Source organism: Pseudopipra pipra, chromosome 3, assembly GCF_036250125.1.
Source record: "Pseudopipra pipra isolate bDixPip1 chromosome 3, bDixPip1.hap1, whole genome shotgun sequence".
Lineage (NCBI taxonomy): Eukaryota > Metazoa > Chordata > Aves > Passeriformes > Pipridae > Pseudopipra > Pseudopipra pipra.
Window position 1 is genome coordinate 82,198,039 of NC_087551.1, and position 19,616 is coordinate 82,217,654.

A 19,616-nucleotide genomic window follows, 5' to 3' on the forward strand; every position below is an offset into this window, starting at 1 on the left:
GAGACAAATGATGGATTTAAGGCCTTTTTTTTTAAAGCATTTAATGTCCATTTGTATCATTGATTTCTATATCAATTGTATGTAGTTCATAAGTTATCTATTATTTCATAAGTAAATCTAAATCAACCTAAATTAATAAGTAAATATTTTGTGAATCGAGTGCTCTAGATGTCGTATAAAATCTTAATGTCTGTAAGAGGTTTTAAACTTTAGATGGAAAATATGTCATTACCAGTAGCATGTTCTAAAGCAAAAGAAATATTTTAGTATGAAGCTTTACTTCAGTACCACTTGAAATAAACCAAAGTTGTTAAGCAGTGATGCTACATAAAAAGTGAATGGGGATACATGATTTACTGGCTAATGTTTGCTCATACAAAAACTTTAATGGTTAGGATGGTCCTTCAAATGGAGGGTTTGATGAGGACTTTGTTTTCAGAGAGATTAACAGTAATGACTACTTAAATTTTGTTTTTCCTTGGGAACTTGTGATTTCACTAGATCTTTTGACCTTGAAAGGAAAACAGTTCAGTAGTTGCATAGGGGATTCCTGTAGTTCTACTTTTAGACAATTGTGGGTAAAGTAATATAATCAAAGAGGATTGTTAGAGAAGATGATCAAAGTGATAAAACACTGAATTGTTTCATATATATTTATTCAGAAGTTTGGGCAGATTTTAATTGCTCCGCTTCAGTCAATTCTTAATTGAAGGACTTGAACAGATTTTGTACAAATGCTTAAATAAATGTTTAACTTTGAAAATATGACCCTCAGTTTGAGTCATTTGCTAAATATAATTGCTGTCTTAATGTTGTATTTTATTCCAAGTACTCAGCTTCTCTTACTCTTTTTTTCTTTTCTTTTTTTTTTTTTTAAATACTTTTAGGCTACCTGTTGTTCAGCTCTGGAAATGCCAATCCATTCTGACATACTACAGATAATTGTGGATTACCTGTATACAGATGAAGCTCTTGCCATAAAAGGTGCAATTAACATATTTTCAACTGTAGTTGTTGCAATTTTTGTATTTTTAAAATAGAAATTCAGTACTTAACATGCTTGTGCTGAAGTTATATGTAAAAAAAATCCCAATTTTTATGCCTTCTGCTTAAGAGCGTGAGGTGATAGCTGTACCCTAGGCCTCTTTTCTTTTGCAATTTTCCTTTTCCCTCCTATTGCTTAAAAAAGTTGACTGTCGGTGCTCTTCTAAGCTATTCCTTGGGCTGTGAAAATCCCACGGAAATTTGCAAAGCCATTATATTTGTCCCTTGGTAAAATCTCATTGAAGCTGTATGTGTGATAATTGCTTTTGATTTACTCACAGCATTTACATGATGCTTTGTTTTCCAGATTCTCAAAACGTGGAATTCATGTGTAATGTTCTGGTGGTAGCAGACCAACTTCTTATATCCAGACTCAAAGAAATCTGTGAAGTAGCCATTGCAGAAAAACGTGAGTTCTTTCACTTGTATTATAAAGGGTTAGAGAATAAAAAATAGGGTTTTTAGAGGTTCTTGCCTTTTTCAGCACAGAATTATTTGCTTATATTCCTTTGCACTGAATATGTTTTGCTGTTCCTTGCACAGCTAACAGTTGTATCTCTAGTCTGAACAATGTTCTAGGTTAGCATAATCTTTCATTCCTTGTGCATCATTGTCCTCATCTCATGCTCTTTAATAAAAGAAAAAAAAAAGCAAAAAAAAAAAAGGCAAAAAGCTAACCGCCCCCCAAACCCCCTTATTTCATTGAATTCAAATTTCTTCTCTTTAAAATACGACAAAATTAGTTATATGTTTTTGTTTCTATCCTTGTATTTAGTTCTACTAATTCTTCTGTTGTTTGTTTGATACAGTGCTGTTTCTATATGTCTATGAAGACCTGTCTCTTCTAGAAAACACTGTGTTGTTGCATAACTTGATATTTTTGCTTGGCTTTCCTACTGACTTTCATTTCACTCCTCTCTCCTGGCCCCGATCCCTACCTCTTTCTCTCCCCCTCACCCCCCCCCCCTTATTTTTTCTTTGTCCCTACTAAATTAGAACATTTGGAACTTTAAGAACTATTTATGCTACATGTGAAACTTGCTATTTTTAGCTTCCTTTTCCCCCTTTATTTTGGACTGCTGTTGAAACTGATCTGTTTGCAGGTAGGACTTCCTGTTTCTGTGAATAAGCCATTACATTCAAACTGCTGCAAAGTTACATGGGGCTTGCTATAGTTTATGACCATTTTGAGCATTAGCATTTTTTCTAGGAATGTTTCAATTACTAGATTATGCTGTACAATAAGTCTTGAAAACTACTGGTTGATAGTGCAGCAGATTATCTAATTTAGTTTGTTGTTTCTTCTCTGCAGTTACTTTAAAGAATGCTGCTGAGCTGTTGGAGTTCTCAGCCATGTATAATGCTGAACAGCTAAAATTGTCCTGCTTGCAGTTCATAGGACTCAATATGGCAGCTTTGCTTGAAGCAAGGTTAGTAGGAATGCCTTTGTGTTCACATATTAGCTGTTGAATTTAAACATCTCAAAAAGGCAAAAAGATTGGAAGACCTAACACAAGCAGTTAAATGTTAAAATGCAACTAAATGCTGCTAGTTTAAAGGTAGGCTCATTTTTGCCAGAGAGGGAGAGAAAAACTAGTTAAATATCTGTACATACTGTACCAGTTCTGTAGTACAAAACCATATGTTACTGTCTACCACGAAGAGCCTGAATTAAGTGGAAAAACCTCTCTTGAATTCAGTGGGCTTTGACATTATGCATAGTCATTTTTGGGTTTTTAGAAGTGTTTTTGAAGATGCAATAAACTACTGTGGTTTTTTTTTTTTTGTTCTCTGTTTGGGGGTTGGTTTTTTGGGGGGAAGGGAGTTGTGTGGTTTATTTGGTTGTTTGCTTTGTTTTAGGACTATTTGGGGGTTTTTTAAACATGATTGTTACTATACATATTTAATTTATTTTAAATAGGTTAATTATATAGCTGCTGCATTTTCCAAGGAGGATGGGCCTGCCATTTGGTAGTCTTTTCGCTTTAACTGTCTGCAGTGAGAGCTGAACAAATTAATTTATTATCCTTGCTTTCCACAGTGATTCTTCTAAAGTTCTAAGAAGTTGAAGGTGTGCTCTGGCCTTCCTTCTCTTGGACAGGTCTTCAGGTTGCTTCCTAAGTACATCTTTTCAGAGCAAATCTTATCAGCACTGATTGAACTTCTTTTCTAGCAAAAACTGGAAAAAAAACGCCAAAAAAACCCAGCCAAAGAAAAAATCCGTCTCTGTTGTTAGTCCTCACTGTCCTTTTTGTTAGACTTCTTTTCACTTAAAGAAATTTTTAGACATCTGAAACAGTTCAGAACGCCAGCACTTCCTTACCATGTCACATAGCTGCTCCACTTGCATCACAGGAGTTTATTCATATTAGCCATTTTCCTTGTCACATCTGTATAAAGTATAAACATTTTAACCTTTGATTTTGGAGAGAAAAATCTAATAAAATTGCTTTAAATATTACTCTGAATTCAGATTTGTTTCACCTTAGGCCTGAAGGACATGCAGCATTCTGACTATGATTAAGACTGCATCTGTATTTTAGTGAAAATCTGAAAATGTTAGTTTTGGGTAGAAAAACTTTTAATTTGATACTTAAGACAGGTAGAACTCAGTCCTGACAGCTTTGTGTGAGGAGAACTGTTCACATGGACAAGACAGTTCTCTTGAGTCCAGTTTGTTGCTATAGAATTATTTTTTGGCATAAATGTGTAAGGATGTTGGGTTGAGTTTTATAGGAGAATTTACATAGACTTGGGGTGTTTAGATACATGTCAGGAAAACTTGAAAATATGCAGAAATGGAGAGAGTAATGACCAGTTCATGGTTACTTAACTATGTAGGTCTGTATTGGCTCTGACCTTAAAGTAAGTGGAAAGGTTGTGTGTTTAATCCTGCCTTACAGCAAAGGCATTGATTAGTTTATATTCTGTGTAGGTGAGATTCATCCAAAATGTTAATTTGAATTTTTCATTACTGGGATTTTTTTTTTTTAATAAGCTGCTAAGATAATTTTTTTTTCTTTAGGACTCTGGATGTCTTAAGTGATGATGTTGTGAAGGATCTTTCTGTTTATTACAGGAAAATGGTAAGTTGTACAACTTGAGTGTAAGCTGATTAGGTTTAAAATGAGAATAGATGAGTAATAAATACATACCTGCAGGGTCTGTAGATGACAGGCTAAATGTGAAACATCTGACTCAACAGATGAGGTTGGCTGCTACAATTATCACTCTTAAGGAGCTCATATTTCATTATTCACTAGCTGCTGCTGCGACAGTATTGTGTCTTTAGAATTAATGAATTATACACATTAAATGTATTAATATTCTGTAATTAACAATTGTTGCATGAAAAAGTGTAAGCAAAACCTGTGGAAAAGAGCATCTGCTACTTGGAAGAAAGGAGAAGAAAGAAAATGATATATCTCCAGTGAAAAGTTCAGGGTGATTCTATAGGTCTTAAAATCAGTAAGAAGAATAATGTGAAAGTTGAGCTTTAATGCAAAGGTGAAAACCAAGACACATTATCCAGTATTTTTTAATTGTGAAAGATAATTGTTTGCAAAATCTTGAAGCATATTTTGTCAGGAGTTATAGACAGATGAAACAGACATTTTGAGTCTGTCAAAATAGTTCTCTTGTTTTGCTTAAAGACATAGCTTAACTTTGTAAGCTTGTTAAATAATTAATTACTTGATCTGTGAAAGTGTTTTAAATTACAGTCAGTTTTGGTCCTTTTACAAGAGACCATATATTTGCTAGCATACAGCTTAAGAGAAATTTAATGTAATGGCTTTTACAACTATAGATTCCAGCTATGGTCAGGAGAGTAATTACCCCATATCCAGATGGGCCTGACATAAGTTCTTTTGAGCCTGAAGATGGAGAGAATTATGTCTTTTTAAGGGAAGAAATGAACACAGAACAAAATTCTCAGTAAGTATCTGTTTTTTATCAATATTTTTAACTAGATGAACTATGTGTATTAAATCCTCATTTTCATGGTGCCTGACTCCCTTTAGATTCAGAATTGAAATATTAAGAAATGGAGATTTCAAAGAAAATCCCTTCAGTATTTGAAAATATAACAAACCTGCAGCAGAGCACTTCTTTCAATTTATAAGTAGCATGTGAGTGAAGGTTGTAAAACAAGCATTCACAGTAATGTTTGGGAGTTGTGCATGTGAGGAGAGTATCTGTGTATGTGTGAGACCAAATGTGGAGTTCATTGAACTTCACTGAATTAGGAGAAACCAAAAGAGAAAAAAACAGACTTTAACATACTATATAGATCTCTTTGGAAAATTGTGATAATCTACGTTTCTTAATATTTACAGAATTGTCAAGTGAAATATGAAGTTTTGTAGCTGATAGGCTTCCAAATAGCGAAATACAATATCACTGTGCAGATGAAACCTCACCTACATTATTGTGTACGGTTCTGAGCATTTGTGTCTGAAATTCTAGTAGTTTTTCTAAAATGAAAGATGCCTTTTGTTTGTTCCACTCTTCCTAATAGCATATACAGGAACACATGACATTTACGTAGCATGGCCCTAGACCTGCTTTATTGTAAAGTTAGTATTATTATGATGGGAATGTTTGTGTTGGGGAAAAATGAGGCCAACTGTGGAGTTTATTGAACTTCACTAATTTAGGAGAAATCAAGAGAGAAAAAAGTGGAGACTTGTATGTCATTTGCTTTATGTCCATTACTGTGCTGTGTAGCAGGTTTAATCTGACCTAGGTGGCAGTGCCAGTCTGTGCAGCAGCTGTATCTTCCACTGTCTCATCAGAAGTCTTTGTGCAGTGTAATAGTCTGGAGACTAGATCTAGATTGAAAAGAATTTTTTCTTTTCCTCCTGGATTCTTTTTGTCTCCTCAAATCATTTATGAAATAGTTGTGCCAGTGCATAAACAGAGCAGGAACAAGCAGCTATTGCCAGCGGGTGGGACCAGGTACTACTGCTTGAAGTATAATGGCTGTTGCTGACTGAAAAACTTGACATTGACAGCGGTAGTTCTGAGCCTCAATTTCTGTGGCTTAAGGCATTTGGTGGTTTTTTTGTTTGTTTGTTTGTTTTTAATAGGGAAGCCCTTTTCAAAAGAGCAAAAAATAAGGCAAAAAAGAAGCCACGAAAACGGTCTGACAGCTCTGGAGGATATAATCTCTCAGATATTATTCAGAGTCCAGCCTCTACAGGTCAGTGGAAAAGAGATTCCTTTCAGGTATAAAACCAGAACATAAAGTGTAATATGCAATGCAATTTCTGTACTTCAGGAAGGAAATCTTAGAAAGATTATTTCTTTTGTAGTGAACACCATAGTTGAATGTGAATAGTGAATTCTTAAGATTAAGTTTTTTTTGAGAGGACTTTTGTCATTTTAAGCTTGTGCCCAAAGTTCAGATAAAAGCACATATTTTATCAAATAAAGATAATGGGCACTTTCTCATGTGGTTTTAATAAGTGGAACATTTCTACTAATGTGTTGTGGGTTGTTTGGTTTTTTTCTGGAATAAAAGATAAATTAGTCACTTTTTTTTGAAAAGATGGTAGAAAACTTCATTTTCAAAGAAAAAGTGTCAGTGTTACTTCATAAGACTTTATATTGTGAGACAGCGGAAGAAAACTGGGACCGATATTATTCTGAAAAAAAATATTTAAGGTAGTCTAAAATTTGCTTATGCTTATTACAGCCTAGTATTCTGGACTAGGTAAACTTCTGGTTATTTTGTATTCATCATATGGAGTGAATAATTTTGGGATTTTTTTAAGCATTGTTTAGTCTGGCTCTTATGACTTAATAGTTCTACTATCTTTTCTTATTTCTAGGCTCAGTAAAACTGGATAAAACTAACTCTGTAGAATCACTTCCAGAACTCTTAACATCTGACTCTGAAGGTAGTTATGCAGGAGTGGGTAGTCCCAGAGACTTGCAGTCACCTGACTTCACAAAAGGATTTCATCCAGAGAGGACTGAGGTTGGATTAACAATATATTTGTTTGTTTTTATCTCGTTCATCAAAGGCAGAGTTTGTATTTTGGAGTCTTTCTGCAAAGTTTTTATACTTAAAATGGAGTAGACAACTTTAAGTAGTTATTGTTTGTTTGATTAAGCAAATAAAAATTAAAGTGTTTGTAGCATTTATTCAACAATTTTCTCCCTGGTTTTTAGATGAAAGACAAAGCATGTGCTCAGGGAATGAAAGCCTCTCAAGCTAATAAGGAGATGAAGTCATACAAGGGAGCATCAGCATTGAAACAGTCTGTTCCACAGTCCATTCCCAGTGCCAGACACAACTCTGCAAGCTCTCCCAATTGGGTAGCAACCACTTTCAGGTGGAGTAATACTTACAGTCACTATTCTACACTTGGTAGTGAATGCTAATAATATTCTCTTCAGATGGAGAAGCTGTCTGCTCTTCAAAACGGTCATATGTTACTTGAAATGTGAACTCAAGATTTTGGTAGTTTAATAAAAGTCGTACATTTTTTAATTATTCTTTGAAAAAAGCAGTGCCACTTTTCTAAAATGCTAATTTCTGACACTTTTCCCAGGCTTTGTGGGTTTGTGGCTGATGGGCTTTGTTAATACAGGTGATAAAGCTGTAGAAATTAAAGTTGCAACTCTGAAGTGTATCATGAGCAGGGTGAATCTATGTTTGTCTCACTATGTCTACTTAATGCAGAGAGGGAAACACACCCCTCAACCAACTCTTTGGTCTTCAGACTAGTTGGAAGAAGCTTGACCCTCATCTTCTATCTTAGGGTTCTTTGTGATCATTTTCTAGAGGGTTGTATGGAATGGGAGCAAATAAAACCATAAGACTTTGTTGTAATGTCACTGTGCCTTTATGTGTTTCTCTTGTGCTATTTCTTAACTTTTTGTAATATCGCTGGCATGATGTCAAGAGAAAAGCAGGCAGCACTGCTGCGTAGATTGTTTAAAGGGTTCATACTGTAGTGTATTTTGTTGAAATACTTTGGAGGAGCAGTGACCTTCCAGTGGTTAATACACTAGTTAGACTGTGGCAGTTGGGTTTACGTAGGGAGAGATGGAGAAAGTGCTGCTTATATTTCATTTCAAAGCCCGTCCTCAGATCTGGTTGTAACACATCTTGATTTATGGATGCTTTTAAGTACACGGGTCTCAATTTATAGTTTTATGTAAAACTTGAAATGTCTAGGTTTAATTCATGCTCATTTCTTTGGAAGTTGAAAATTAGGTCATTTATGAAAAAAAGACTGATTCCTAAAGATTGAGAATGTTACTGATGTTTGTACAGACCTCTGACTGCGAAGACTGTTCTGTTTATCATGTGAAAGAGTTTTAATCCTGTTCTTCAAAGAAAGATCAAATTCAGCCTTCATGAAAGAGCTGTGACCAGTGCCTCCCTATTACTTAGCATGAGCATTTGACTACTAAATAAGTATCTTGGATTTAGGTATCTAATTTTTTTAGAGTAATCATAGTTCACATCTTTTTGTTTCATAGTATAATGAGTGTTGAAAGTATTTTTATAGTGTGTTCTTAAATATGTATATATTTATAAAAGTTTTGTTAGAAACATTTTATTTGAGGTTTGCCATAATTGAGGAAACAGACATAAATTATACAACTGGTCACCAATCTCATGTATGATTTAGAGGATTTCAGTGAAGGTTGGAACTGTGGAATGTAAGTAAAAATCAGTGCCTTGTAAGGTAACTTTTTATTTTTCATTTAGCCCTGCCAGCCCTCCTGCTATGGATCTGAGAACCATCATGGAAATTGAAGAAAGTATGCAGAAATGTGGAACCATGCCAAAGGCAAATTCAGGGTTGGTAAAAAACCAAAATCTATAAAAAAAAAGTGTGATAGGCTGGGTTATTATGAATTTACTTAGTGGTTTAGGCAGTTCAAAGTTTAAAATAAGCAGGAGAAAAGCTTCCTATTTGGTTTTGAACAGCTTTGTTTACTTCAGTTCATTATGTTGTTTTTCTGTAGGCATGCAAAATTTATCCCTTTATTTTACTCTAGTCTTGTTTTGTCAGCTACTGCGAAAGAGCTAATAAACTAGTATCTTAAATAAGTGGCCTGCTCTGCTGAGCCTTTCTGTTTCCAACCAAAAAGAATTAATTCTTCTCCCTAGAACTTTGGAAATTACTTGTGGATGAGTACTATATTTGTTTCTTGTCTTTCATCCTCTGACCTCCTCCAGCACTCATGTCTTGATATTGACAGTTCTTCCTCAGACAGAAGCAATGGTAGTTCTTGCTTGGAGAAGCATCCAAAAAGATACAGGGAGATAAATGTACTTTTTTTTTACAAGGCAGTGTATTAAACCTAGTGTTTTTTAACTAGAAACATATGGAAGAGAACTGGAGATGACTCTTAGGATCTTTTGAGGTGTGGCATTCTTATAAAAGAGAGTTAGGACAGTAGTAATGGAGCCTGGTAAAGGGTTGCTTGCTAAGTAGATTCAGAAGCTGCAAACAAAACAGCCAAGACTGAAGAATCCAAATAACTTAGAAAATTATTACAAATAGAAAAAATGGCTATATGCTGTTATATACTTTTTTTTATCTCTGAATATTTTTGGTTTAAGGGAGCTAAGCTTAACAGTCTCTAAAAAAATCATAAAATTAGAAAATAGTATTTTTCATCTAGTGGTAGTCCATCTCTTTTGGGCACTTGATTCCTACTCTGCATGTTTTCGTTTACAGACATCTATGTGAAGAATAGTTTTATGATGCTTTTCTTTCTGTCACTCTTGATATTAATTGATCCTCCTTTTGCTTCCCAGCCTTCTGAGCCCCCCCTTCCTTGCCTCTTGGCACTCTAAACAAAGTATTTTGGTCCAGGAAAGAAGTATTTCTCAGTTTAATTTTGCAGGGTTAAAGGTGAGTCATCTCAAAGGACCTTGATCTTACGTCTTCTCTCCTTGCAATATCCATTCACAGCAGAATGGTGTCTCATGGAACCAAACTTTCTCAGAAGCAAAGGAAGATGATTGCCCTGGCAGCAAAAGATAATGGATCAATCAGTAGCAGCACGGAGCCTACCACTATAGTAACTACACCCCCCCCCCCTACAAAAGTTGCAAAACTAGGGAATGCATGGTATGTTATAAATCTATCAATTCTTTCTCTTTGGAGGGTTTTGATGTTGAAATAGCCCCTTAAAACCAGACTGAACTGTTTGTGTCTACATTTGGTAGTAATCTAGAAATTCAAAGTGGGTAGAGAAATGCAGTGGTTGCAGTTTAACAGTTCTTTGAAATACTTCTATATGAGTCAGAAGACTGCATCCCATCTGGTGCTTTCCTATGTATGATGTGGTATTCGCAGATGGTATCCAAGTAAAGCATAGATGAAGGCTGAGCACAAGCTCTGAAACTTAGGAAGGAAGGAGTTACTGAAAAACATTACGAATGGTGGTTTTTTTCTGTCAAAAACATAACGAAAAATGCTAGCCCTTCCTGGGGGAAAGGTCTGCAGTGACTTTGAAGTAGAGCAAAATCAACTGAAATTAGAGATAACAAAGTGATCCAGAGTCTTGGAGCTGGGGGGGGGTGTTGGATGCTTCTAAAAATTTTTATGGTGGAAGGATGCATAATGGGTTTAAAATGACTTTTAATGCTGATTGCACACAATTTAGGTGTTCAAGTTAATATCACAGAATATGAAGAATAGAAAAATAGTATATCATCTGTTCAATGACCGAGGTTTATAACTGTTGAGGTGCTAGCCCAACTCATGCTTTGTTCTTCCTATTTACTGTTGGTATTGGATAAAAGCACAAATGCAAAATGTAAAAGTTGCAAACTATGTAAATTTAATGTGTTTAATTCTTACAGGATAAATACCTATTTGCACCTTAGCTTGAAGTAAATGTTGGGCGGTTCTCCAGTTTTCCCTGTTCAAGAAGGTCTAGACTTTTATTGCAAGTTACTTCTGTTACCCTAGAAGAACTGTTATTCTCCTCTCTCTATAGCTTACTTTTTTGTAACTCAGTGGGAACAAAGGTAGCTGCATACCTCCCACAGTCACTCTTTTAAATGAAGTCTTTTTTTATACAATTTAGCCGTTTTAAATGCTATTATAGTAGTTTGTTTTTTTGTATTGGATGGATTTCAAAGTAAAATAGCATTCTGTCTTTTAAAGGGTATGTTTAGTTTCCACAGTCATCTCCCTCTTGTGTCTTTTGGCTCTCTTTCCTTTGATCTTTTATATGAATTGGGTGCTCCTTTCAGAAATAACAGTAGTAAGCATCTGCTGGACTCTTTGCCTTTCTGCTATGCTCCTGCAAGTTCAAAACAGACAAGTAACTTGTTAGCTATTTAATGATTGTATGAAGAGGAAAAAAAAAGTCACATGACTAGCTGGCTGAGGAAAAGGTAGGCTGCTTCTTGGTGATAGGTCCCTTCTTGAAAGGCGTTCTGTGTCAAAAGGTTTAGGGCAATATCTAGAACTGCTTGCTTCTCTGCTTCATTTCATGTTTCTGTTACCTCATTTCTCTATTTTGGGTGGATGCTAGTACAATCAGCACGTTGAGTCTTAAGTGCCTTTAGATTTATTTGAGATTCCACAGAGGTCTGTTGGTATGCTATTATCTTAAGACCATAGTAATAACAGTAATATCCTGGAAAACAACAACGGCAATGTAGAACTGGTGTTCAATATATTAGTCAGTACTGTATGGGAAAAATGTGATTCTAAAATGATATTCTGGTTATGACACCAGAACAAACTTTGCTTGTCTACTGGACAGTATGCAGTACATTCAGCCTTATGGTTAAAAGGCTTTAGTATCTTAAAGGATCTGTCAAGGAATCATGTCAGTCTGATCTGAAATGGACAGCTGTGTGGTAAATTCAAGGTAGTGTGGCATGATGTTTCCTTCAAGTAGTGATTCTGGTTGTGATGACAAGGATTCCTCCAAGAACCAGTGAAAACAGGGACAAGGAGTCTTCTCTGGCCATCTGTATGTCATGGATTGATTATAACTAAAAAAAAATAGTTATATCTATGTTTTTCTAGTGTCCAGCTTACAAGCTATAGAGGTATGTTACTACAGTAGCTACTTACAAAAATAAATTGCCTAAGATGACCTGGTTTTAAAAATACCTTGCACTCAGTATTTCAAGTGATTCTAAGAAAAGTTGAATTCGGGTGTTTTGATTTCTCCCAGGCAGCCAGCAGTAGGACAAGAGGGCACGATCTTAAGCTCTGCCAGGGGAAGTTTAGGTTGGATATTCGGAAGAAAGTTTTTATGGAGAGAGTAGTCAGGCATTGGAATGGGCTGCCCAGGAAGGTGGTGGATTCACCATGCCTGGAGGTTTTTAAGGTGAGACTGGATGTGGCACTTAGTGCCATGGTCTGGTAACCACGGCAGTGTTGGATCAAGGGTTGGACTTGATCTCAGAGGTCTTTTCCAACCCGGTTGATTCTATGATTTATACAAGCAAGACTTAGATATTTGTCTTCTCAATTTATTTTCATCCATGAATGCTTAATACTAAAATTTAGGGTTTCATTTGCTCCCTCGGTCCCCAAAAGTTATTCTGAAATAATATTGGTAAAAATCCACAGTTTTGTCTTAAGAGGAAAGAGAATGAGTTGCTTTGCACCTAACAATTCAGACTCTTCCTGATCTCTGAACAGTAATTGAAGACCTTCACAGTAGAAGAAACAAGGTTTGCAAGATTCATCTTCTGAAGTCTATTGAGCCAGATGAATTTTAGTCCTTAAAACTGGTCCTCTCAAATGCCCCGAAGAACAGGCTACCTGCTTTACACAGGTGATTCTGCAGATAAAGCAGCACCCTGGTTATTTGCCTTAGCTAATGGAGGTGTCACAGGGCAGTTATAGCTCTGAGGCTTAAAATGTACTTGGAGAAACTGACAATTGAACCACATGTTGATGAACACAGGGAGTACTGAGTTATTCAATCCTTTATTATATTAAAATAATAATACTTCATCTGCATTTTCAATCTTATTACTAATGTAGTTATGCTTAAAGGCAATGAAATATAAAAGTTCTAAAAAATAAATACAATAAAATTGTTTCTAGAAATAAAAGGAGGGGAAAGGAGAATCTCTATCCTTTATCAGATGCAGATGGGAACACAGTGACAAAGGACGAAGAAAAGTCTGAGATACTTAATGCTTTCTTTACCTCACTCTTTAATAGTAAGGTAAATTCTCCAGGTGCCCAACCCCCTGAGCTGGAAGATGGGCATGGGGGGAGCAGAATGAAGCTCCTCATAATCCAAGGGTAAATGGTCAGTGATGTGCTACACCGCTTAGACACACTCAAGTCCATGGGGCTGGATGGGGTCCAGCTGAGTGAGCTGATGGAGGTGATCACTGAGCCACTTCCCATCATTTACCAGCAGCCCTGACTAACCGGGGAGGTCCCAGACAACTGGAGTTTAGCCAATGTGACGCCCATCTACAAGAAGGGCGGAAGGAGAATGTGGGAAACTACAGGCCTGTCAGCCTGACTTCAGCTCCAGGGAAGGTCATGGAGCAGATCATCCTGGTTAATGAAGGGCAGTCCTGCCTGAATAGTTTGTTTTATTCATGCTGCCCATCTACTCTCTGACAGATAATTCTTTACGTATTCAGTGTTATTTAATTTTAAACTACCAACTGCCTATAAACTGTTCCTTGCATTTAAAAAGCAAATATGGACTGATTTTGGAATACCCATAGATAACTGTGTCCAAAAAATATATTGTGCTCTTAAGGTTCTGATTAAAGAGTTTTTGAAAAGAGCTGGGCTCTACTGTGTTACACAAACATCTTAAGTGGAAAGGCTAGGGTATATTTCAGGAGGATGGAATCCAATCTAATGCTCATGTGGTCTCCATGCATGATTCCGTACGTTCCTCTCCTGTGTTGCTCTGGCTGCTGTTCTGGAAAATGCCAATAGCTCAAGAATTCAAGCAAAGAACAGTGAGAGCTAGATGAATATTTAAAATTAGCTCTAGCTGCTGGAATAAACTTTAAGCTGCTTTAGGCGAGCAGTAAATTATTTGATTGCCCTTGCTAGTTTCTCAAAGTATTTTGTATGTATGAATAAGTGTTACTCATCTGCTCTAGTATTATATTTGCAAAGTTATAGTCTGTAAATTCACAGTGGATTATGAGAGTGCATTTGTCAATAGATTGAGCTTTCCACACATGCAATATAGTAAGAGCCATAGAACTTGTGTTCCAGTGAAATCAGATAATCTTGGATGTGCAGTGAGTGCACTTGCCAGAAGGGTGTGGGACCTTCTGGCTCTTTTTTGGTTGACTGAAAGTCAGAGTCTGTCATACACAATACCTTTTCCACCGAAAGAAACCTCCAGTTTCATAGTTTTTGTGGAAACTGAACCTATGTTTCTTCCCTTGAAGAAAAGTGAAAATTAGAAGGAAAAAAAAAATTAAAAAAATCAAATACTTTGAAAGAATCTCTAAAGTTAACTAGATGTTGACTTTATTAGTTCTCGAAACCTACTTTGATCGAGGGAGGGGCGGTATTACTTATTTGTTTTGGGGCTTTTTTAAGATCAAGAGAACCTGTGGCTTTTCGAGACTGGAGGCATAAAGAAATTTGAAGTCTCTCTTGAGAATTAACAATTGTATATTTTAATGTCTAGGTTGTCAGTTTGACAGTATTCCATCTTATACTGAAACATCAACAGCTGTTTTGAAACTTCATGCTTTGATGTTTTGCAGTTACAGCTTAGAGAAACTTAGTCATATTTCACTTTTTTAAAAAAAATGTATAAATTAGTTTTTCTAATTTTACAAAGTAGATTGAAATGACAATATATCAGACAGGACAGGCTGAAATTTAGAGTTGTGACTGTTAGAAAAGTTTTATACCAGTTTAAGACAAACCATTTTAAGCCAAGATTAATTGTTTTGGGTAGGTTCACAAACTGGAAATGACACTGTTGATTTGGGGGGGGGGGAAGATTGTTTTGATGTTTGTTTGGGGTTTTTTTGTTTGTTCTCTGTTGCAATACATTTCTGATTGCAGTACAGAATTTTTGTGAAAATGGGTAGGCTACTTAAAATGTTAGTAGCAAAAGAAACTTCTATGGAAGCAGATCATATGGACCATCTGCCAACTTGGTATAATGAGGTGGTATAATAGGTTTGGGGAAGTTCAAACACTTGCCTTGACCTCTGTATGCCAACTGGTGGTAGGAATAGAGGATGTGCAAAATGACTCTGAGCCCCTGCATCTGGAGATTCCCATTCTGATTTCTATGTCTTCTGAGCTGCTCATCCAATATTTAACTTAAAGAAAAAGAAAAACCAAGAAAAAAGAAAAAGACCCAAACTTAAGCCAGGGTGGTCTAACATCAGACATCATATATAGCTTTCAGGTGCTTTTGTTGTAAGATTTCAGATACAATGTTGCAATGTTTTAATTCCTTTGTATTTCTTATCTTAAATTGTATACCACCTAGATATAGTTTGAAAGTCTTTGACTTCAGATGCGTCCCTTCTTATGGCAGCTGCACAAACAACTGGCATTGTATAAAGAGCTTGTTTTACTTCAGTAGTGTTTATAATTAGTCCTTTGTTTCTTTGAGTAGATAATGAGCAGAGCTGTTCTTCCAGAATGTATTTGATGTATTTAACAATGAATGGGACTGCTATGCTTAAAAAAGTTAAGTCTTAAGCAAATGTATGAAGAATTAATTCCAAAGCCTTGATGGGTAAGGGAAGGACTAATGGTAATTGCCTTGAATTCTGTAAACAAAAAGGCTTTGGGATCAGGAAGAGTTCGTAATACCCAAGGTGCTAAATTGCTATATTTTCATAATGGTTTATTTTTGGAAGATAATATGCAGGCTCTAGTTCAGTAACTTATGCTTGGTCAAGTTAAAGAAAATCAAGGATATCAGTTGAGCTTCACTGTGGATAAAGTGGTTTATAGAGCATCTAAAAGGTACGAGTAACTCATTCAATATCTCAGGGAAAAAAGATCAGCTATACTTGACTTTCATGGTAGTAAACTGCCAGTATTAGATCAACAGTACTAGGGCATCATGTGGTTTGTGAAAATAATTTTCATGGTCTGGTACTGTTAGACAGCTTGTCTAAGACAAGCTGTCTGTGGAAAAAAAAATGATTTTTAAGAGGATGTGTTAGGGGGAATAGAAGGAGGGATGGGTTTTTCGTTTGATTTCTTTATTTTTAATTCTAATGAAATTTCAAAACTACTGGCTTGTTCTGTTCTCATAGATATTTATTTCCTGTTCTTTACCTATTTGACCCAAAATGACTTATTTTAGCAAATGGGGTCTATCAGGATAATGATGAAATAGAAAAACTGAGTAATATTATATTTTTATTTTTAGCAAGTGAAAAGGTTCTCTTTAACATCTGAATCATGGAACAATATGGAGTTTTGGAAAGTGCAAATATAAAGTGAGTTGGTTTTTGTTTGGTTTTTGTTTTTAAAAAGGTCGTCTTCATTACATTCTGCCTTGCCCAAGTCATTCCGTGATCTTGTAATGGAAGAAGAAAAAAGTATGAGTGTGAATAGTTCATCTGGTACTGGTATCAGAAGATGTGGATATAAAGGATCTGAGGATTCATTAGTCCAAAACACCTTAAGGTAAGAATGTAGTCTTTTCTAATTGATCAATCATTATACAGGAATCACAGTGACCTTGTTTAGATTCTGTTGAAAAAAGAAATAATAAAATTGTAATTTGAAAAAAGAATCCCATCTAATGATTCTATTAATAGGATTTATGAACAGAATACTCTTTTGAATAGGAAGCACAAAGACTAAAGCAGTTTAATGCCACTGCTAATACTTTGTTTCAAGGTCAAAGCGTTTGTGTCTGTATAGATGGAGATATATATATATATATATATATATATATATATATATATATATATATATACAAACACTTCAGCCTCCAAACAAAATATGTGTGTGTGTTTGTTTGTGTATGTATGTATAAAATGATAATCCTATATTTTCTAACTTCTGTAGAAATTATGTATTCATTAGTATTCAGATTGGCATGCATGAAAACGTTTGCTTAGGGGTATTTCTGTGTAACCACTGACTGCATAAAATCAGTTTATTCGAACACAGTTCTGGCATTTCCTAATACGAGTTTTCTTATAAACTGACTTAATTGTTTAAGAGGAATTTTTCATGGATTAGGAGGGCTTACAGAAATATTGATGCATTGGTTATGTCTGTGTATTATAACTACTGCAGGACTACAGTTCTAAGGTACTGCTAAGGTGCTTCTAAGCTGCCCACTCACCTGCATCTCTTCCCCCTGTCATCAGTAACTTTCAATGATAGGCATTTCAGATATATTCACAAGACAGAGAGCCTGAAAATCTTAGATTTTCCCACCTCCTATCTGGAAGTAATGCAGGCCAGCTGACCCACAGTGGTGCAGAAGCTGAGATGACAGCAGGACTGGCTGGGCAGTGGCCTTCGTGGCAAGCGCAGAGCCGCAGTGTGCCAGAGTGAGGTGAGCAGGGCAGACTGCATGACAGAAACCAGGATGAACCACAGAGAATTCCATTGTGATGAGGCAGGGTTGAGGTCAAACCTGCAAGTCCTGTTGTGCTCAGGAACAGCAAGGCTGGGCTTGGGCATAGCTGCAGCATGGCTCAAGAACGACTGAGGGACTGAGCTTAAATGCAGCTCCTGAGTAAAAAGCAGTAGCCTCTGTAATCCTTCAACTCTTCCTTACAGCCCAGCTCTCTTCACAGCAGCTTGACTCAAGTTTACACAACTGCATTGAGGGAGAAGAGTTTGCAGAGCCCATTGATGCATAGAGAGTCCTGAAACTCATTATCTACTAGTTTTTCTTATGAACTCCTGTTCTGTTCTCCTCCAGTAACTGACTCCTCTTTAAGGAAAAGTGTATTCTACTGGGCCTCACTTTTGGTTGCTCATCTTGTATAAAAACTGGTGTTTCCTTAGGACAGAAGTAGTACATGTCTTATTGGTAGATAAAGAACAAAATGAGGGTAGAAATATAGGAACACTGTGTGTGGGACGGTGTCTGAGCAGAGATGTAGGAGAGATTTGGAGAGTGTGTGTGATGAGTACACATTCTTCAGGAACAGAGGGATAAAGCTGAAGTTGCTGTAGTGAGTGGACATGTAGGGACATGAAACACAAATCCACACAAAACCAGGTATTCATTTTGTTGCTTGCACGATAATAAAACTTTTCATCATAGAGGAGATGGCAAGAGCTGGTGCACTGGATGCTATTATTAGCTTTGTCACAACAGCTTTGTAATCTTCATGAAGTCATTTCTTTTCCTTTCACATTGCTCTGTCTAGTCTGTGCACTCTGGGCAGTCTGCATGCTCTTAAAGTGGATTATTTGAGCTGAATCCAGGTCTAATATGTTAACTGTCTGAAAATGTTACATTAAGCCAGTGGAAACCTAGTAGATGGCTAAATTGACTGTCATCAGTTTGAAAAGAAGGTACTTCTAGAGCTATTTCAGGATGGTTTTGAGTTGTGTCTGAAGACACTTATTTCTCTCTATTAGGTATAAAGAGCCTCAGTGACTCGTTCCTCCATCTGAAACTTATGAGTTGAGTTTCTAGTTTAAGGTAATTTTCTTCTTTGACTGTACAGTTCCTGTCACAGTAGGCTCTGATTTTTCCCTGTGGCATTCAAGGACTATTTCTGTGAAGATTAATTATCCATACCCTTACCTCTTCCTTTTTCAGGGAAGGAAATTACACACGTGTAGAGCATAAGTAATCCTCACCTGTTGATGTCAGATTTGTTGATGGAACACTGAAAATACTTGCATGACTAATGTTCCTGCTTTTACTTTTTCTTTGGATAAAATGTGTGGTAATTAAACTGACATTTTTTTTATGTCTGTGGATTTTGGATGGTTGCATAAACACTCTTCTATGCCACCTTCAAATTTATGCAACCCAGAAATTTTCTGTATGTAAGCCATGTCATTTATTGTGGTGATGTGGACTGGATTTTGTCCAGACGCAGATCATCCCAAAAGCTGGGGTGTGTGGATGTGGCTGCATTGTTTCCAGGGGCACCTCACCTTGGGAGTTATGCTGTGCAGCTGTGCATGTGTAGCTCATAGTCCAAGCTAAAAACACAGGCCTGGCGTGACTTAACTTTGTTGTGGCAGCCTGAGTTGTCTTCACTGTTTTACTCCAGGGAGCAGTGAAGAGTCTTAGTGGAAACAAGTATTTGTGGCTTTGTGTGGGAACGACCTAGTTCTGTCACGGCTAATAATGAGCTAATAAGTAGTACATGACTCAAATGGTACAGCAAAACCCAAGAGGTTCTGCAGGAGACCAGGTTTTGTGTTCTTTTTCTGAGAGCAGTTATTAGATCAGGGAGGCACTGGACCTGACCTGGCTTCAAATGAACAAATCCTAAAGAAACACTGGGGAGCTGAGTGCTGGGACATTTTAGTGGCTGTGCAGGAATCATGGCAAGTTCAGCCAACTGAGTTAATCAGATTGGTTCAGTACTGATGATATTTGGCTAGTTTGTTACCATGCAGAACCACTTATATGTCTGCATCAGTCTTTAATTT

At 36.4% G+C, this 19,616-nt stretch overlaps 1 protein-coding gene across 4 annotated transcripts in view; it reads left to right on the forward strand.

Moving 5' to 3' along the window:
* IBTK (inhibitor of Bruton tyrosine kinase) overlaps nt 1-19,616 on the forward strand; it is a 55,650-nt gene that overhangs the window by 28,476 nt on the left and 7,558 nt on the right. For 2 of the 4 annotated variants that reach the window (XM_064650061.1, XM_064650060.1), the window contains exons 16-26: nt 888-984; nt 1,352-1,453; nt 2,357-2,474; nt 4,070-4,130; nt 4,853-4,980; nt 6,135-6,247; nt 6,879-7,027; nt 7,222-7,385; nt 8,774-8,866; nt 9,990-10,148; nt 16,506-16,658. In XM_064650061.1, the coding sequence (XP_064506131.1) occupies nt 888-984; nt 1,352-1,453; nt 2,357-2,474; nt 4,070-4,130; nt 4,853-4,980; nt 6,135-6,247; nt 6,879-7,027; nt 7,222-7,385; nt 8,774-8,866; nt 9,990-10,148; nt 16,506-16,658 (1,337 nt within the window). The remainder of the gene's footprint in view (nt 1-887; nt 985-1,351; nt 1,454-2,356; nt 2,475-4,069; nt 4,131-4,852; nt 4,981-6,134; nt 6,248-6,878; nt 7,028-7,221; nt 7,386-8,773; nt 8,867-9,989; nt 10,149-16,505; nt 16,659-19,616) is intronic. The other 2 variants (XM_064650063.1, XM_064650062.1) reach the window with 1 other exon arrangement.